Source organism: Prorops nasuta, unplaced genomic scaffold (genome assembly GCF_024137725.1).
Source record: "Prorops nasuta isolate Cenicafe-Biocafe unplaced genomic scaffold, Cenicafe_Pnas_1.2 PNAS00002, whole genome shotgun sequence".
NCBI lineage: Eukaryota > Metazoa > Arthropoda > Insecta > Hymenoptera > Bethylidae > Prorops > Prorops nasuta.
Window position 1 is genome coordinate 799176 of NW_027116799.1, and position 15914 is coordinate 815089.

General features: G+C 41.7%; 1 protein-coding gene across 4 annotated transcripts in view; it reads left to right on the forward strand.

Moving 5' to 3' along the window:
- LOC136775106 (dual specificity protein phosphatase 10-like) overlaps positions 1 to 15762 on the forward strand; it is a 39474-nt gene extending 23712 nt beyond the window's left edge. For all 4 annotated transcript variants that reach the window (XM_066729609.1, XM_066729600.1, XM_066729621.1 and 1 more), the window contains 2 exons: positions 9974 to 10369; positions 12179 to 15762. In XM_066729609.1, coding sequence (XP_066585706.1) covers positions 9974 to 10369; positions 12179 to 12492 — 710 coding nt within the window. In that variant the 3' untranslated portion in view covers positions 12493 to 15762. The remainder of the gene's footprint in view (positions 1 to 9973; positions 10370 to 12178) is intronic.
- The last annotated feature ends 152 nt before the right edge of the window (positions 15763 to 15914 follow it).

Here is a 15914-nt window from a genome sequence, read left to right on the forward strand (position 1 = left end):
GCGAGAAATTCGCATACCTGCATTATACTTGGCTAACTCGGAGAGATTCGATCGTTGCAAAATTTAAATTGCACGCGATTCGCGACAGTCCAGAAATTTGCAGTGAAAGTATATAGTGAAGGAGAGCATAAAGAGAAATTAGCTTCTTTCGCTATTCTCATTGGTTTAAATCTCTCGATTGGCGTTTTTAGAAAATATAGATTGGTAATGTAGCATGTGTGGGCACTATGAATAGGGGAACTGAAAGGAAAGGCTGTCATGCGATCAGGGATGACGTAACGTAATGTTTTGGTGAGTCGAACGCGCCGGATGACATTATATTGCTCGAAGGACGTGACAGTTTCATCAATAATAGAGAGCCAATACGATGATTCGTCTCGCTCAGCAGAGATTCACGAAGGAAACCCTCGTGTTTCTGCTGCCAAAGGAAAAAATTGTGAGATTTTGATGAGCGGACTATATATAATGGATCGAGTGTGCATGTGATATTGTAGCATATTAAGAGATGCTCATCATCAATCCACCGTTCTTCAGCTCGTTCGACGGATTAATTAACACGCGAAGCTTTATCTTATTTATCAGTTAGTTGAAAAAGATGACTAATACAACATTGCTCAAGAGTGCAGGAACTGCGCGCTTAAGCCAGACACTTCTCTTGCAAACTTTAGAAGCGTTTACACGTATTCTTTTATCGCAAATTCTTTTGGCCACTTTCAAAATACTGTTAAATATGTTTGACTCGAAGGCATTTTCCATCTTTTAAAGCTACGATCAATTTTTCCATCGAATCACTTGAAAGTCGCGTTAATATAATGACAAAAATATTACACGGTTGATAGACCTATAAAAAGTGTCGTAAGTATTCAGCTAAATGTAAGATTGTGCTAACGAGTTGCTCCACTATCTTAAGAATAAAACTAAATTTAGTTGTCGCACTGCAGGTTTTCTCGTGTCACAGATGGAATCGTTAGAGTTATGCAAGAGAGTCTCTCGCTGTTTTCGACCGTCGTTGGAGGTATCGAGCGAGAACGTAGACTATGCATGCAGATTCGGTGCCAAAAATGGCATCTCTCATTGGCTGGGAAGAAACGTCTGGTCGAGCCATGTCGCTCAAGGATGATAGCTATTAGCTTCCGCGTCCTTCGTTAATGCCAACATCGGCGGACGATGAGAAGAAGGGGAGTGATTCATCGTCGAGGAGATGGAATACGAAAGGAAAGAATAGATGAAAGGAGCCAAGCGACGAGCTGCTCGATTCTCAGTCTCAGCTGGCTTACGGAGGTCGACGAACCTCTTCCTCGTTCCTTGGTCCGTCTCCACTGGCAAATTCTACTCTTTCATTGCGCCTCGAGTTATGAGTAATAGCTGAAAATTCGAGACTTTTGTTATGAAACATATATTATATGCAGCAAATTCATGCCGCTTTGCGATAAATCATCGGCTGACTAATAGACACCTCCGAAGGAAGTATGGGGATTGCGTTACCTCTGTTTGATAAAGCAACAAATTAATCAGCACTAAGGTATAATAGTGTTAGTGTCTGTATGTAGCTGTGTTTATCGAAAGCTCGCGGCTTAAAATCGACGAGAGTATCACGGTCGAGGGACTATAATGGTATAAAGTTGAAGAATCGAGTAGTGGAAAGGAGGAGGAGGGCCGTAAATCGATGAAGGAGCGTGAAGCGAGATGAGATGCCTGTGGAATGTCGTTGATTGGCGTTGCTGGCTATGTGCTACGGCGCAGGAAGGATTGTGAGAAGGACTGTGCCGTGTAGAGTATAGAGAGTGGAGGGGATGGGAGAGAAGTCGGTTACTTTCCTCGCTCGGCCTTCACACTTTACCCCTCTCCCTCTCCCTCCGCATCTTCCGTTCCGTCCCGCTCGGTCCAGTCCAGTAGCCCCGGTATGTACCCCACACAGTGTCCAGTACATACATTCTAACACGAGTTATCGCAGGCAACTTTGTTTGCTTCCATTCGATTCGAGAGGGAGCGTCTCCATCCCTCTGTCCTGTCCACTCGCGACCCACCGTTCCCTAGCCTCCTCTCCCATTCGGAGGAAGCCTCGCAAAGTCGCGCGAGTCGAACCGTTCCTCCTGCGCGAGGCGCGTTTAGCAATATCACGCTAAAGAACTTTACGCAGAAACTTCAAAGTCTCTCTATATATACGTACAGACGTACGTGGCTTCGGAGAAGTTTTCCAGGAAATTCGCTAAAAATGGACAAATTCGCAGTGAGAATTGTCTCCTATCTATATATAGCGTTCTTATACGAGCAATTGGAATCCGCGGTTAATTCGTAGCGAGCCAAGCAAATAAATCACAAAGGATCCACGACGACCCTTTCATCTCCTCGTCCCTAATAGCTGCTCGTGTACCGAGAAGCTGATTCATCCTCGTCGGATAATGCGTATGGCATATATGTACACTGTACATATATATATATATATATATATATATATAGTATATAAATATATCAAGTCCCTTGGAAAATTGCTGGGAGCCTCATAGGCGCGCTACGGCTTCTTGGACCAGCGATTTATCGCTGTGCAGAGCTCTCTTATCTCTTTTATCCTCTTCTTCGTCGCGTTCTCTTACCGAACGATCCAAATGTCTAAACGAGCGCGCTATCTATGCAGCAGGCGTGACACCTGAAAGATAAAAAGCTTGATAAAAAGGTCGATAAAGAGCGAGAGATAGCGCTTAATCGAAGGATTCCCAAAAGAATGCTCCTCTCGATCGAGAGAGAGAGAGAGAGAGGGAGAGAGAGAACGCTGTAACTGTATAGTTAAGAGAATGACGTGTCTCTGTCAATCGGATATACAAAGGTGCTATTGTATATAGAGTTGAGTATGCAGATCCGAGAGAGTCAGAGTGCTGAGAATGTAAGTTTAGACAAATAAAGAAGAAGGCTGCACTCGCGCGCGAGAATAGCCTTGTGTCTCATCGTACACGAATTTCGGCCGAGCGACTGACTGGTTTTGATGAGCTAGGCGGCCAAGTTTCCCTAAAAAAGGATGAGGAAAAGGAAAAAATCTCGTGGCTGCACGATTATCACTGACAAATTGGTGGACTGACTCATTCGACGATTCTGCCAGCTCATATAGCAGTGTGCGGACGCCCTTACCCCGCCTCGTTATTCCCGTCATTTTCACCACCACCAACCCTCCCCTCCCCCCCCCCCCCTATCTGCCCTCTGGCTTCTTATCCGAACATCATCGGGCCATTGTAGAGCGCACGCTGCGCGACCATTGTGCAATCGGCCTGAAACGCCGAAACCAATGAAACATTGTACTGCTATTATCTATATGGTATTGTATACATGTATGTGTATGTATCACGTACGCGAAGGACTCGCACTCCCCTGCACCCCTGCTACAGTCTCGCGCGATGACCAGTAGCGTTATCCACGTGACGAAAGTCGATGCGACGCAGTCCCACCACCGCCACAGAGACCCTAACGCAACACCTACCCCATCACGAGCGATCCGAGTTCTCGACGATTTCGCTATCAGGGAAATTATTAACACCCTAGCGCGCCGCTCACCGCGCGCTTGTTCCGGTCATCGAGCTCGGCTGGCTGGCTGGCCCTTCCTTGCAAAGCTAAACGTTTAGATTAGATTGGCATCGCCACTTTAGATTAGAACGGTGTCTTTTGCTCGGAATCATGCTCCCCCCTCCCCCGTTACAATGGACATCATCTCCTGCCTATAACTGCGCATACACTCCAAATGACTAGCATTGTTTTCGAAAACAATGGAAATTTTCCCCCTGATTCGTGAGTCATCTTAGTATGCTAAGCACAGCAGCACAGGGGAATTCGAGCTATATACGTTTCTAGATCTTTCACTATGTTTTTATGGATGACGTAGATTTATTCTTGAATTTTTAGCAATTGCTTCTGACACTCGGCAAATGCGTCATTAATTTCTAGGTGCTTTTTTGTCAAATATATATATATATATATATATATTTTTTTTTAAGAGGGAAAACGTTTACAGGGTTGATATGTACATGTATAGTAGCAGAGGGGAGTACGTGCTACGTTTCCGGATTTTTCAATGTTTCTACAAATGGCGTAGATTTATACTGGAATTTTCAGCAATTGTTTCTGCCACTCGGTAATTAAGCTAATAATGTCCGAGTGCTCTTTTTTCCAATATAAATTCCTGTCGAGAGAACGTAGAGAAGCACACAGGCGAGCTTTCCGTGTATATATATATATATATAGTTGCGTATGCAACACGCGCGTTTCTAGTCAAGCACTCGAATGATTCATTCACGGTGGAATCTTTCATGACATTCATCACACCACCTCGAAATTCGTACGTGTTAATCGTGTGACCATGTCCAGCAGGTGTCGTCATTGTGTGAGTGACTGCACATGGATGCACATTTCCTTTCAGGAAGTAAGCCAGTAGCAGTGCATTAACCACAAGATTACGTGTTCGATTCTGTTTTTCCCGTTTGTAAACACAGCTCTAAAAGAGCTCCTAAAACGGACCTGAAATCGATTTTCAACAATCAGAGATTTTTATCTATGATACATGACTCGTTATTGCGATATAAAAAGCCCGCCTTTCGTGGAATTTTATTATTCGTCCATCGATCGCGCGTATTTAAAGCGTGTCTGTCGATGTAGAAAAGATTTTACGCGAACCAGCAAATGTCTTGTTTATATTATATATCAGCGTAATTGAATCTCTCTTGCATTTTATTTTGATATTGCGCGTGCAGGCAAAGAAACGTTGCAAACCTATTGTTCAGACGCGTGGATCGCGCGAATAATAGTCCCAATAATTCAGGGTTCAACAGTCGGAAATTTTTATCTATCACAACTCGTTATTGCGATGTAAAAAGCTCGTCTTTCGTGGAATTTTACTATCCGTCCAATAGTCGCGTGTACGTATTAAAAGCGGGTCGGTCGATATAGGAAAGATTTTGCGTGAGCGAGCAAATGTTTTGCTCGTTATATATCGACGCAATTGGATCTTGTAATTTATTATATTATTAAGGATATTGTGCCCGTGTAGGTAAGGAAACGTTGCAAACAATATATGCAGACGCGTAGATCACACGAATGTAGGCGCCAATAATTCAGGGCCAAAGCAAACTGCTCGCTGCTATAACGGTGAGTCATACTTGACCACATTGAGCATCGATATCGACGCTATTATTTTCAAACTTGCTTCCATGTTTCTCATTATAGCTTTCCTCTTTTCAACCAATCCTCCAATCTCTCATATTTGCAAACTTTCCGCTCTCGTACTTACGTCAAAACTGCGAATAAAACGATAAAGCAGTATTTTTTATGTTGCGCGAGCTTTACGAGATTCACGTGGAGCGTTCTAATCGGAAAAACACGCGAGATAGACTAATTGCATGGCTTAAAATTGCTGGACTTTACCGGTGAACCTTATTCTCTCGCTCTTTCAACAAGAATGATTCACAATATTAGGGATTTGTAAGCTGTGAATAACGCTCGAATGTTTAGGATAGTGTACTCGGAACTCTCTGTGTACTGTTTGATTCACTGCAGAGCTTTGCGAAATGATAGTTTTACTCCCTGAAAGCATACGTAAACATTGTGCGCAGATACATGTATATGTACCATCTTTTATTATTATTATTAGTACTTCGGACTTGCGTATACCGCTGCCAACTGTGCTTCAATTACCAAGTCCGGTAGAAAACGTCGGATCTTTCTGTGTGTACACAATTTGATTTACTATAGAACTTTGCGAGATGACAGTTTTTCTCCCTGAAAGCCCGCGTATACTGATCGTCATTAATGGCGTTCAAACTTTATATATTATGTGTACGATGAAAGTATACTAAACTAGCACGCCATTCCTGGCGGGGCCTGAACGTAAACGCTGCAGTATATGCATGTACTATCCTTTATTATTATTGGTATCTCGGAGTTGCTATAGCGCTGGCAAGCGGCAACTATGCTCCCGATTACCAAGTTCGGCAGGAATGCGCATAGCAAGTAGCATCGACGAGTATCATTAATTCCCCATCAATTATTCAGCAGTCATAATACATTTCTATTTTCATTTCATTACGACGAACGTTGATCTTAACCCCCGTGATTCCCATATATTTACTCGTGGATTGGCCAAGACACGTTGAGTTTTCATCCACGCCAATGCAGATCTCTTATAAAACAGCACCGAGTGACACGTTGCAAACGAGATGGAAGAATCTAGAATTGATTTGTGTCAAGCAAGGACGCGCGGATCATTTCAATATTGCATTCTAATAAAGCATGACTGGTATGTAATAAGAGACTGATAAAATATCTCATCGAGCTATTAAATTTTTAGGTTAGGTTAAACTGAGAAGAATGCTGTGCATCAGAAGAGCACGATTTATCTCTTGATCGTATGGGAAATCTCTCTGATGACTTTATAGTCCTTGAGAATACAGGATGGTCGAGCGACGAATCACGTACTTGCTTATTAAAGATTAGTCACCGAAGGGATTTCCGTTCATCAGGTTAAAACTGAATCACTGGGTCAAAAGCGTGAAAGGTGTACTCGGTACTCAGGTCAAAATTTCGTTCAAATTGCAGACTATATATTTGAAGAAAGTGGAGAGATATTTGGAAAAGACGACCTGGGTGTATATACCAGGCTTGATATATGTGTGTATACGTATGTATAGAAGAGAAGACTCGAATGGATTGTGTATCTGCTGGAGCCGTGACAAATCCGAACCGGCAGATGTTCGATTCGTGGAAATGTAGCGTAAAAACCGCCCTTAGAGTAACGATCGTGCGAGAAGAACCTAGGCACAGATGTTTGTCTCTTTTCCAATAAGATATTTCTCAATAGAGAAATCAGAAACAGCTCTTCGCATCTCCTTGAAGCGTCGCGTTTCGTTTTATTTCGCACAGATGGTAGAGAACGGTTTGCGCTATGCGAAACTCGCTTCAAAGGTCGCGTCCACCACGCGTTGTTTCAACCTTGCTACCCTGGATGAGCTCCAATTTACGTCGAGTCTTACGCTATAGAAACGCCCAACTCATCTTCACCAACGTCCGTATTCTATATGGACTTGGAGAGTAATTGACGAATCGCGCACGGGTATTTGCGCAATGACGCATTTCAGACACTCTCTTCGTAGCAAATTACTTTTGCGCATTTCAATCAAGGATATTTCTGCGACGTTCGACTCCAGAATTTTCAATGATTCATGTTTGCAACCTCCTACTTTTCAAATGTAATAGGCCATAGGACAGGTAAAACATTCCACCAGTTTGATCCCACGTTTCACGCTTGTCGATTGATCCTCTGCTCTATAACTGACAGTAATTCCTCTTATAAAAATTATGCCGTTCACTGTTCGGCCGAGTTTGATATAAAAATTGAAAACAGAGCAAACGGTTAATGAGAAGCATTAGAGGTTATTTACGAAGGAAAAGGATATAATGGAGAAGAGGAAAAAAGTAATAAAGAAATACGAGGAAGAGAAGGAACGAGAAGAGCGGAGAAGCGTACCGCGCGTATTCGGTCGCTTTCGTACGTCTCCGCTTGCGAATCACGTGACGTCACGGAGTGCCTAGCCAATGCTCGGCTGTGCCGATGACTCACCGCGTGTCGAGCCTCATGTAAACTCTCTCGTGCGCCGCGCTTGCTTAGGTCGTTCGGTTGGTTCAGTTTCAGTTCAGTTAGTATATTGTCGGTCGACAGTCCCTCTAGCAACGCTAGATTTGTCTGCAAACTTTACCGTTCGTACACTACGATCGACAGCATAGTTTTCTGTGTGAGCTTCGTTGTCCCACTGTACCAATTTCACGATTTACTCGCGTAACATCTGTCTCAGCACAACATACGAGATTTAAGTTGATTGAGTGACCGGGTGTCAAATGGTGTTGCGAGTAGTATTATAGACAAAAGGGAAACGTGGCGCGAGTTTTGAAAGACAAGCAAAATATGAGGATGAAGAAGCAAGCGCCTTGCCTGTTGCTGAGGCTGGTACCTTTGGAGAATCTCGATACGTGGGGTAAGTCTTTAACAGAGAGTGAATTTTCTCGTTTTCGAATGTTATTGTCAGATCGGTAGAATCGCTGTCTACGGAACATCACGATGTGGTATAAATTCTTTTGATTAATTCTCAATCTGCGGAGACTTTAAAAAAATAAAGGAAACACTCTTATACTAAATAGTATGTTATAGAAATGTACTCTATATATAGTATACATATTGAGAGATTAGGTAGCGTACCTCTTCGACGTGAGAATATCAAGCTGAAAAGGCAGGCAAGCGGATAACGTAGCGCCGTATACAACGTACAATCTCTTCTCGATGAGTCAGACAACATCGCGCGTATCAAAGTTGTAATACGTGCCGGATTAGCTGTCTCATGTAAATCTCTCGAATGACTAAAGCAACAACTGCTCGTTTTGTATGCGTCCAAAATTTTTTATCGCCCCTCCGTCCCTTCATCTTTTATTCGAGCTTCAAAATAATCCTTACTTCGTGCATTTTTGAGCCATGAGACGTCATTAACGAATGATCGTTCCAAAGAGGAATAATACAGGTCAGACTTGAGTCACGCGGTAATTGAGGCGGTGAAATGCGCGCGTGAACGTTATTTCATGACGGTCATTGGACCCTCTCGCCGCGTTGGTAACTTGGTAAGGCCTCTTCGATTCGATCGCTGATTCCTCGCAAATTCCTCTACGGCTGCATAAATCTTGTAGCGGCGCATTGTGTTTTCCATACCCCTTGCTCGTTCATTATACAATCACCTCTCCAGAAGAAAGTTTGTTTTTCTTTTAGATTAGTTAGGTGCAAGATGTGCAACAGTTGGAAGCCTTTTCGATAAATATCGAATCGCACTCATTGATGGTCGCCGCAATAATTAGGTTAGGTTTTCTTGGCGCCGAAAGACGTAGCCTTGCGCGTCAATGATTCTTACTTAGCCAGCACACATAAGGTTAATTAACATTTGTCTGCCGAGCGAAGCATCGATCCCGGATAGCACGAAATAAGCGTCGTAATATATTGTATACATTATGCTGCCCATCTTCTCGCGGATCCTTTAAATCGTTCGAAGCAGTGCTATTTGCATTCCGCATTGTTTCAATTTACGTCAGTCAATTACGCAAAAGCAGAATTTGTTCAGTTGCCGTTGGATGAGTAATTGTAGAATCGACGAAGCTTGACGTTTTGAAAGGTGTTTCTTAATTTGTAGATCGCGATGCTTGAATCATTCGTCCGATCAATGGTACATCGATTCTATATCACCATTGTTCATTGTTCGGTGGGGCCCCGATCTGAAAAAGAATGTAGCCATCTTAAAAATCATTAGAAAAAATTACATAGCGCGATTACTGTATAAAAGCAATATTGCCGTAAATTGGATAAAATCATATAAGATCACTAAATAGCTCTTTGTAATAATCCTACTAGGGTAGGTTTCCCATTCAATATATTGTCTCACGTGACGAATGAAAGTGTCGATGAAGCGAGGCTTTTCAGAGAAATATAGAGTGACAGTTTGTTCGCTGGATGTTTAATTGAGTGCAAAAAGGAGTCGTTTCGCGGTAACTAGATGTACGAGAAGCAAAAGGACAATTTGGGGTTGGTGGCCGCCGGGCGGGCCGGATGGCAGCGAGAGATGTTTCGTTCGAGCGTGAGGGGTATGAGAAAGGGGGGATGAGGGGAGAAACGAAGAGCGTGACTCATCGCGAGGCCAGAGCCAGGCAGAGGCAGGCCTTCCTTACGAGAGGCACAGGTCAGGGGATAGGAGAAGACACTTTTAGCCGACATTTCTTACTCGCCCCCTCCTGTAGCTTGGCTTACCCATCGGTTTCTTTATTTTTACCCCAGCCATTTATTCCCGGGCCGCCAGCCGTTCTCTTTCCACAAAACGCTTTGCTCATAAATAGGCTAGAAAGACTATATACATATATAGAATAATGAAGAAGGAGAGAAGAAGAATTAATTGACTAATACGCTTTGCAGGAGGACACAAGGAGTTCCATAGGCGGCATCGCGAGCTTTGCGAGGACACTTTGCTGCCGCCAGGGGGAGGCAGCGCTGAAAGTCCGACGGTGAGCGGTTGCTCCAGTCCAGGACCTGGTTATCCAGTTAGCTTCTCGGGACCACCTACGCCACAACCGGCCGATATCGACAGTCACCCCGCTTCCAGAGTCTTACCTTTCCTCTACCTTGGCAATGGAAAGGATGCTGCCGATTTGCAGCTCCTGAAGGCCCTCGGTGCCAGCAGGGTACTCAACGTAACCTCTCAACTGCCCGGATACCACGAGGAACGTGGCATCACTTACATGCAGATCCCAGCGTCGGATTCTAGCCACCAAAATCTCAAACAGTACTTCGAGGAAGCTTTTGACTTCATCGGTAAATTTCCCAAGCTTCCTTGTCCCGCTTAATAGTGTAAGGTTATGCGACAAAGTGTTCGTCCCTCGACGGTTGGCCAGGTACATACGGCATTCCACCAGTTGCACATTCGGGAAAGGGGCCCCGTGCTTGGTATACGTGTATTCAACAAACACGTGTAAGCTCGCACAGACACACGGAGAAAATGGAGGATTGCACGCTTGCCCGAGCACGTATCCCCACGTATCCTTTATGATTGTGCCGAGCAACTTGCTAAGGCACACACAGCTGCACGCGTTAGGGCCACACGCACAAGAAGGGGGGTCCCGTTCACTGCTGTAGCACGCATGTGAGTCATGCTTTCATGAATGGAAGCCTCTCGTCGTCTTCTGCTCCCTCTCTCTCTCTCTCTCTCTCTCTCTCTCTCTCTCTCTCTCTCTACGCATGGTGAATGGTCCACCGGAAACGGCTGGTTACACCCCGTTTCCGTTATACCAAAGTGCGTAGCGTAATACTATTGGTGGAGTCGCCTTTGCGATTGTCTATCCGTTTATCGTACATAAACGCTGCCGATAGAGATTTGCAGAATTTATATTTCCACTTGGGGTAATGCTCTAATCTTTGCCATGTGAATAGGGCCAGATATCAAGGGTCGTTAGAGATCTCGATGCATTTAACGAGTTGATTCATAAGCGCTAATTTCTAAAATCACAACAGGTGCAAAGTTTAACGCATCGTTTCATTATTCCCATCCGTTAAAAATATACATGTCCAAATCCGACCCCTTGACTCTCTTTGTCCGGTTTTCTCTCTCGCTTTTTCCAACGGCTTTCTGTCTGGCTCGCTTCTGACTCATGCCAGATGCCAAGCTGCTAACACGGGCATGTTCACACGGAAAATGCTTCGTTGTGCGGACACAGCTTTGGCTGTCTATATATATATATATATATATATATATAATACAGTCAAGGGGCCGAAGCAGTGATGCACCACCACCCCTTATCTCCTCGACACTGTCACGAACCGCAATTGCCTCTGGATATTAGATCCGACTCTCATCCTTTAGAAAATCATGCAATCATATGCTTATAATATATATTCTAGTTTTCTTTTTTTTATTATTTATAAAGCTTTGCGATAATTATAATGAAAAAGAAAGAGAGAGAGAGAGAGAGACCAACACAGACGGGTGATGCTTGAGAACAAACTTGTTATGAGAAATCACAATACGTAGTGTCATTCATTCAACGGAAATGATATATCAAATTTCTGTACTCGTAGGGTAATGCTGCACTTCTCGGTCCAATTACGCACGTGCTTTACAAAATACCATTTAATTAAAACGGAAGAAGCTTAGCCACACAGTGTTCGTTATTCGACCGAGTTTCATTCATGTTACTGCCCTATTTATTACCGCTCGCGAATAATTGTCAATTGTAAAAAAAAGGAAATAAAATATGACATTGTTTGTGTGTGCGTGTGTGGCGTATTTAGCGGTACACGAAGAGACAGCGATAGCCGCGACGCATGCATATATAGGATCCGGGCGGGCGCTGCAGTGACTCATTGAGTGATACGATAGCGTCCTCCATATTATGTAACTGACTCGGCTGTTTGGGTTACACGATGTATGGTTTGTTTAACTGGTTTGTTTGACCGTTATGACACGTTCGCACTGTGACTCTCATTCGGGCGAACTGTTGGCCCTTGGTGACCTTAGCCCTATCTTATGACGTATATGATTCAACCGCGGATGCACTTTTTTACCTCATTATACGCTTCCGTTTCTCACTGGAATAATAATAATAATAAATACTGTTTTCATTACAGAGGAGGCACGAATAGCTGGTAGCAGCGTCTTGGTTCATTGTCAAGCTGGTGTTTCGCGCAGTGCTACAATAGCAATTGCCTATATAATGCGACACAAAGGTCTATCCTTGGTGGAAGCTTACAAACTGGTGAAGAACGCTCGGCCAATCATCAGTCCTAACTTTAACTTCATGGGTCAACTGTTCGAACTGGAGCAAGGACTAAGAGCGGCTGGCGGAGTCACGACGCCGCCGGAAGAACCTAAAAACTGCCATCAATGTCGCTGGAGTCACCAGCAGAACAGTGAAGAGGTCACTTCCGGCTGCAGCGTCTGAAGAACACTTTCATCACTTTCATGATTCGTCACAGCGCAATGTATACCCCGCACAAGGCACGCACAGCTCGTCGTGCCCTGCTCTTCCATCTTATCATGAAGAATCTCGATCAACCTATCAAGCAACGTTGAAAAGCGTAACGTCTCAATAGATTTCGTAGATGGGAAGAGACATTATCGAACCCTTGATCCTAAAGTGACTTATTCTTATGATGGAACGCGAATGAACAGGAGTATCGTCTCATTGCTAGGTAACCGTTGGTAGCTATCAATCTTTCCAGAATACTTTTCCAATTAAATTGTAAAAGAGATTATTTAACACATCTGCCAAGTAACGATTAGGCAGAACTTATGCGAAAAGAGCCTCGAGAAGCGACATCGGTATCTTGATCGCCAAAAATGTAAACTTACTGAATAACGTGGATGCCGAAACATTACATATCTTGCAATGCGATTCATCGTTTCTTTGTATTTGAGCGTGAAGCGACAATTATCTTGCTACGTGCCTGGGCGATCGCCTCCTTTTTGGGATAGGCTGATGCATAGAGAGACAATTTACTTATTAACGGTTTAAAAATTATTGGGTGTTAGGAAAAGTGAAAGGATGTTCGTGATGGAAAAAAGCAAAGAAACGAGGGGTATAAAAGTGAAAGAAACGACCGTTGTTTGCTTTAATTTAGGGTAGAAGAAAGACAAAAAGGTCGAGCAAATACTCGTTGGCTTTGACGATATCTTTCTTTCTTCCCGAATCAATGAACAGCAAACTGCAATTATTTATTCGAGAGAGCTCACTCACGTTTTGATGCGTGAGAGATAATTTTCATATAGTAATGTATGGTGTACTTACATAAACGGTGTTCCAGAGTGGCTTGGTACACAGACTTGAAACACTACATCTAGATGCTTTTTATTATACTATATTGTTCGTTAAAATTCAAAGGTATTAATATTGACAATATGCATAAAGACACTTGTACGTATAGTATATATATACACACACACATATACTATATATATTATATTAAAACAATTAACGTTAATGCAAAGTCAGTCTTATTTGTATTGATGATTTGAAAATTTTATTTACAAATGTTTCACATCACAGATTCGCATCGTTTACTATCTCGTGTATCTATATTGTTCTTGTAAATGTACCACACCGATCATTACTTGCGATGCAAAAGTATAGAGAAATATTTTAATTATGATCACGTTTCACTTATCTTTTACTAAAGTTCGAATATTAGACATGAATCGTAAGCTATTAGGGTGTCTGTATATCGAGGTTGCTACTATGAACCACGTTTGTGTTTTACGTTTGCCTTTTGCCTATCTGTATATGTATTCGTATACTATATAATTTAGTAGCAAGGTGGTTTATATTCGATGATAATATCATTAAGTAATTAGTATGTAGGTGTTAAGCCCCCTCCCTTTTAGCATTTAAGGATCTGGTTGAGATCCAACCGTCGTGATCTAGTCGTTTGTTAAAATAATTTTAAAACTAATAGAAACGTGAGGAAGCAAGAAAGAATTTTATGTTCAGTAATAAAACGAATGTCAAAAATACGTTCCTTTTGTTGGGCAGTAGACTTTGAATTAAATACAGATCTTCGTTTTATTATATTATCTGCTCTGGGAATTAGAAGAGTATTTATATATTATGACAAATGCTTCATGTTTCGCATCCATTATGCATTGCATGTATATAATATTAATGAAAATAGTTAATAAGATACTCAATGAGAGTCACTAAATGTTCCTCTTTTCTTCTCTATACGGCTTCATAGGCACGTATAACTTTCTTGTTTCCGGCAATTACCAAAATTACATTCTAATTACGCATACTTATTAATTACAATAATTTGAGGCACTCATAGTCCATTAATCTTTATTCAAATGTCACTTAATGTCGCATCGTTGAACGAAGTATATATCATACATATAATAACAAAAGTATGGCCCAGCTCCAGCTGTTTGCTTTTAGCTGCACTGGTGCAATTAGTTAAAATATATACAATTATATGCTTAGTACGGCGAAAAAGAGTCGGACCTATTAAATACTAACAGCCGTGGTTTTGATATCACACGGATCGCTAATTTTTTAACATATACGTATCTCGGAGCAACAAGAGTTAAAATTCAATGACAATTTTACGGTCCAGAGCAAACGTCATTTAATCGAGTTGATCGGTATTTGGATGTAACGCAACTTTAGTCTACAACCTGGTTTTAAAATAATTCGTTTTCTTGTTGTGTTCGAAACTGTCCGCACGGATTTGACCAATTAAATCGTATTGTACTCCGACCTTATAGTATTGCGTTGCTGCAAGATTCTGTATGAACCCCGAGGTATCATTTTGCTGAAACGCGATGCCAGAGCAATTCAAACGCTGACAATAAATCAACGACAAGTACTATATGTATGTATAAGAGTTCAGAATAACGAAACTATAAGTTCCTTGGGCTTCGTTTTTAATTATTTCGAAACGTTACATATCAGGATAAAATGTCGCCTTTATAAAGATAATCGATACACGTTCGATTACTGAATGCATATCGGTATGCGACTCTAGGATTTCTCTCTAGTTTTAGTAAAGTCGCATACCTCTTCCATCCGGATGCGTGTAAATCATGTATAAATATTGTTAAGTAACACAGTGTAAATAAGAAATGCGTAGAGTGCGGCTTTACGGGAATAAGTAAGGGACAATTATGCTTAGGAAAAAAATTTATCTTAGTTTTTTTTTTGTCGGGAAAAAGAAAAAAACAACAGTAGTACCTGTGCTGTGTGCATTATAGAAATGCGTGTTAAGCATTAACAATGAAGACATTAGAAATGAAATCCATGTTAGTTGATGGCACATTTTTACCTACATACAACTTCGCTAACAGGTAGAGATTTTATTAAAATAATAATGTTTCATTATCAGCGACTTCATTTAATTTAAGACCAAATTATTTTGTGTTCGAAAATTCAACGACTAATGTTTTTCTACGCGTGTATGCACATGTTACGATTTACTTGCACCATGTCAGAAAACATAGTATGCACACTTTACCGTACGCATACAAAAGAATGGGAACTTATCTCTCGATTGATACATGAAGAAATCCTTGTATAATCGAATCCCAACGATTTTGTAATGTACAGTTATGTGTAGCAACTAATGCAAATAGTATATCTTCGCGTGTATACGCGTAAGTATTGTATTATATCAAAATTTATTTAGTTATTTTATGAATAAAAATGGAAATTACAAGATTTGAATTGATGTCTTACGTTAAAGTAATTTTTTCCGACGCATACCTGTATTTCCTCTCCAGAGAAAATAAAGAAAATTTTATATTCTCGTTGATCCCGTTGTGCATAGCTTTTCTGTAGTATTCTATTATTTTTAAAGTTTAAATATATTACTATTT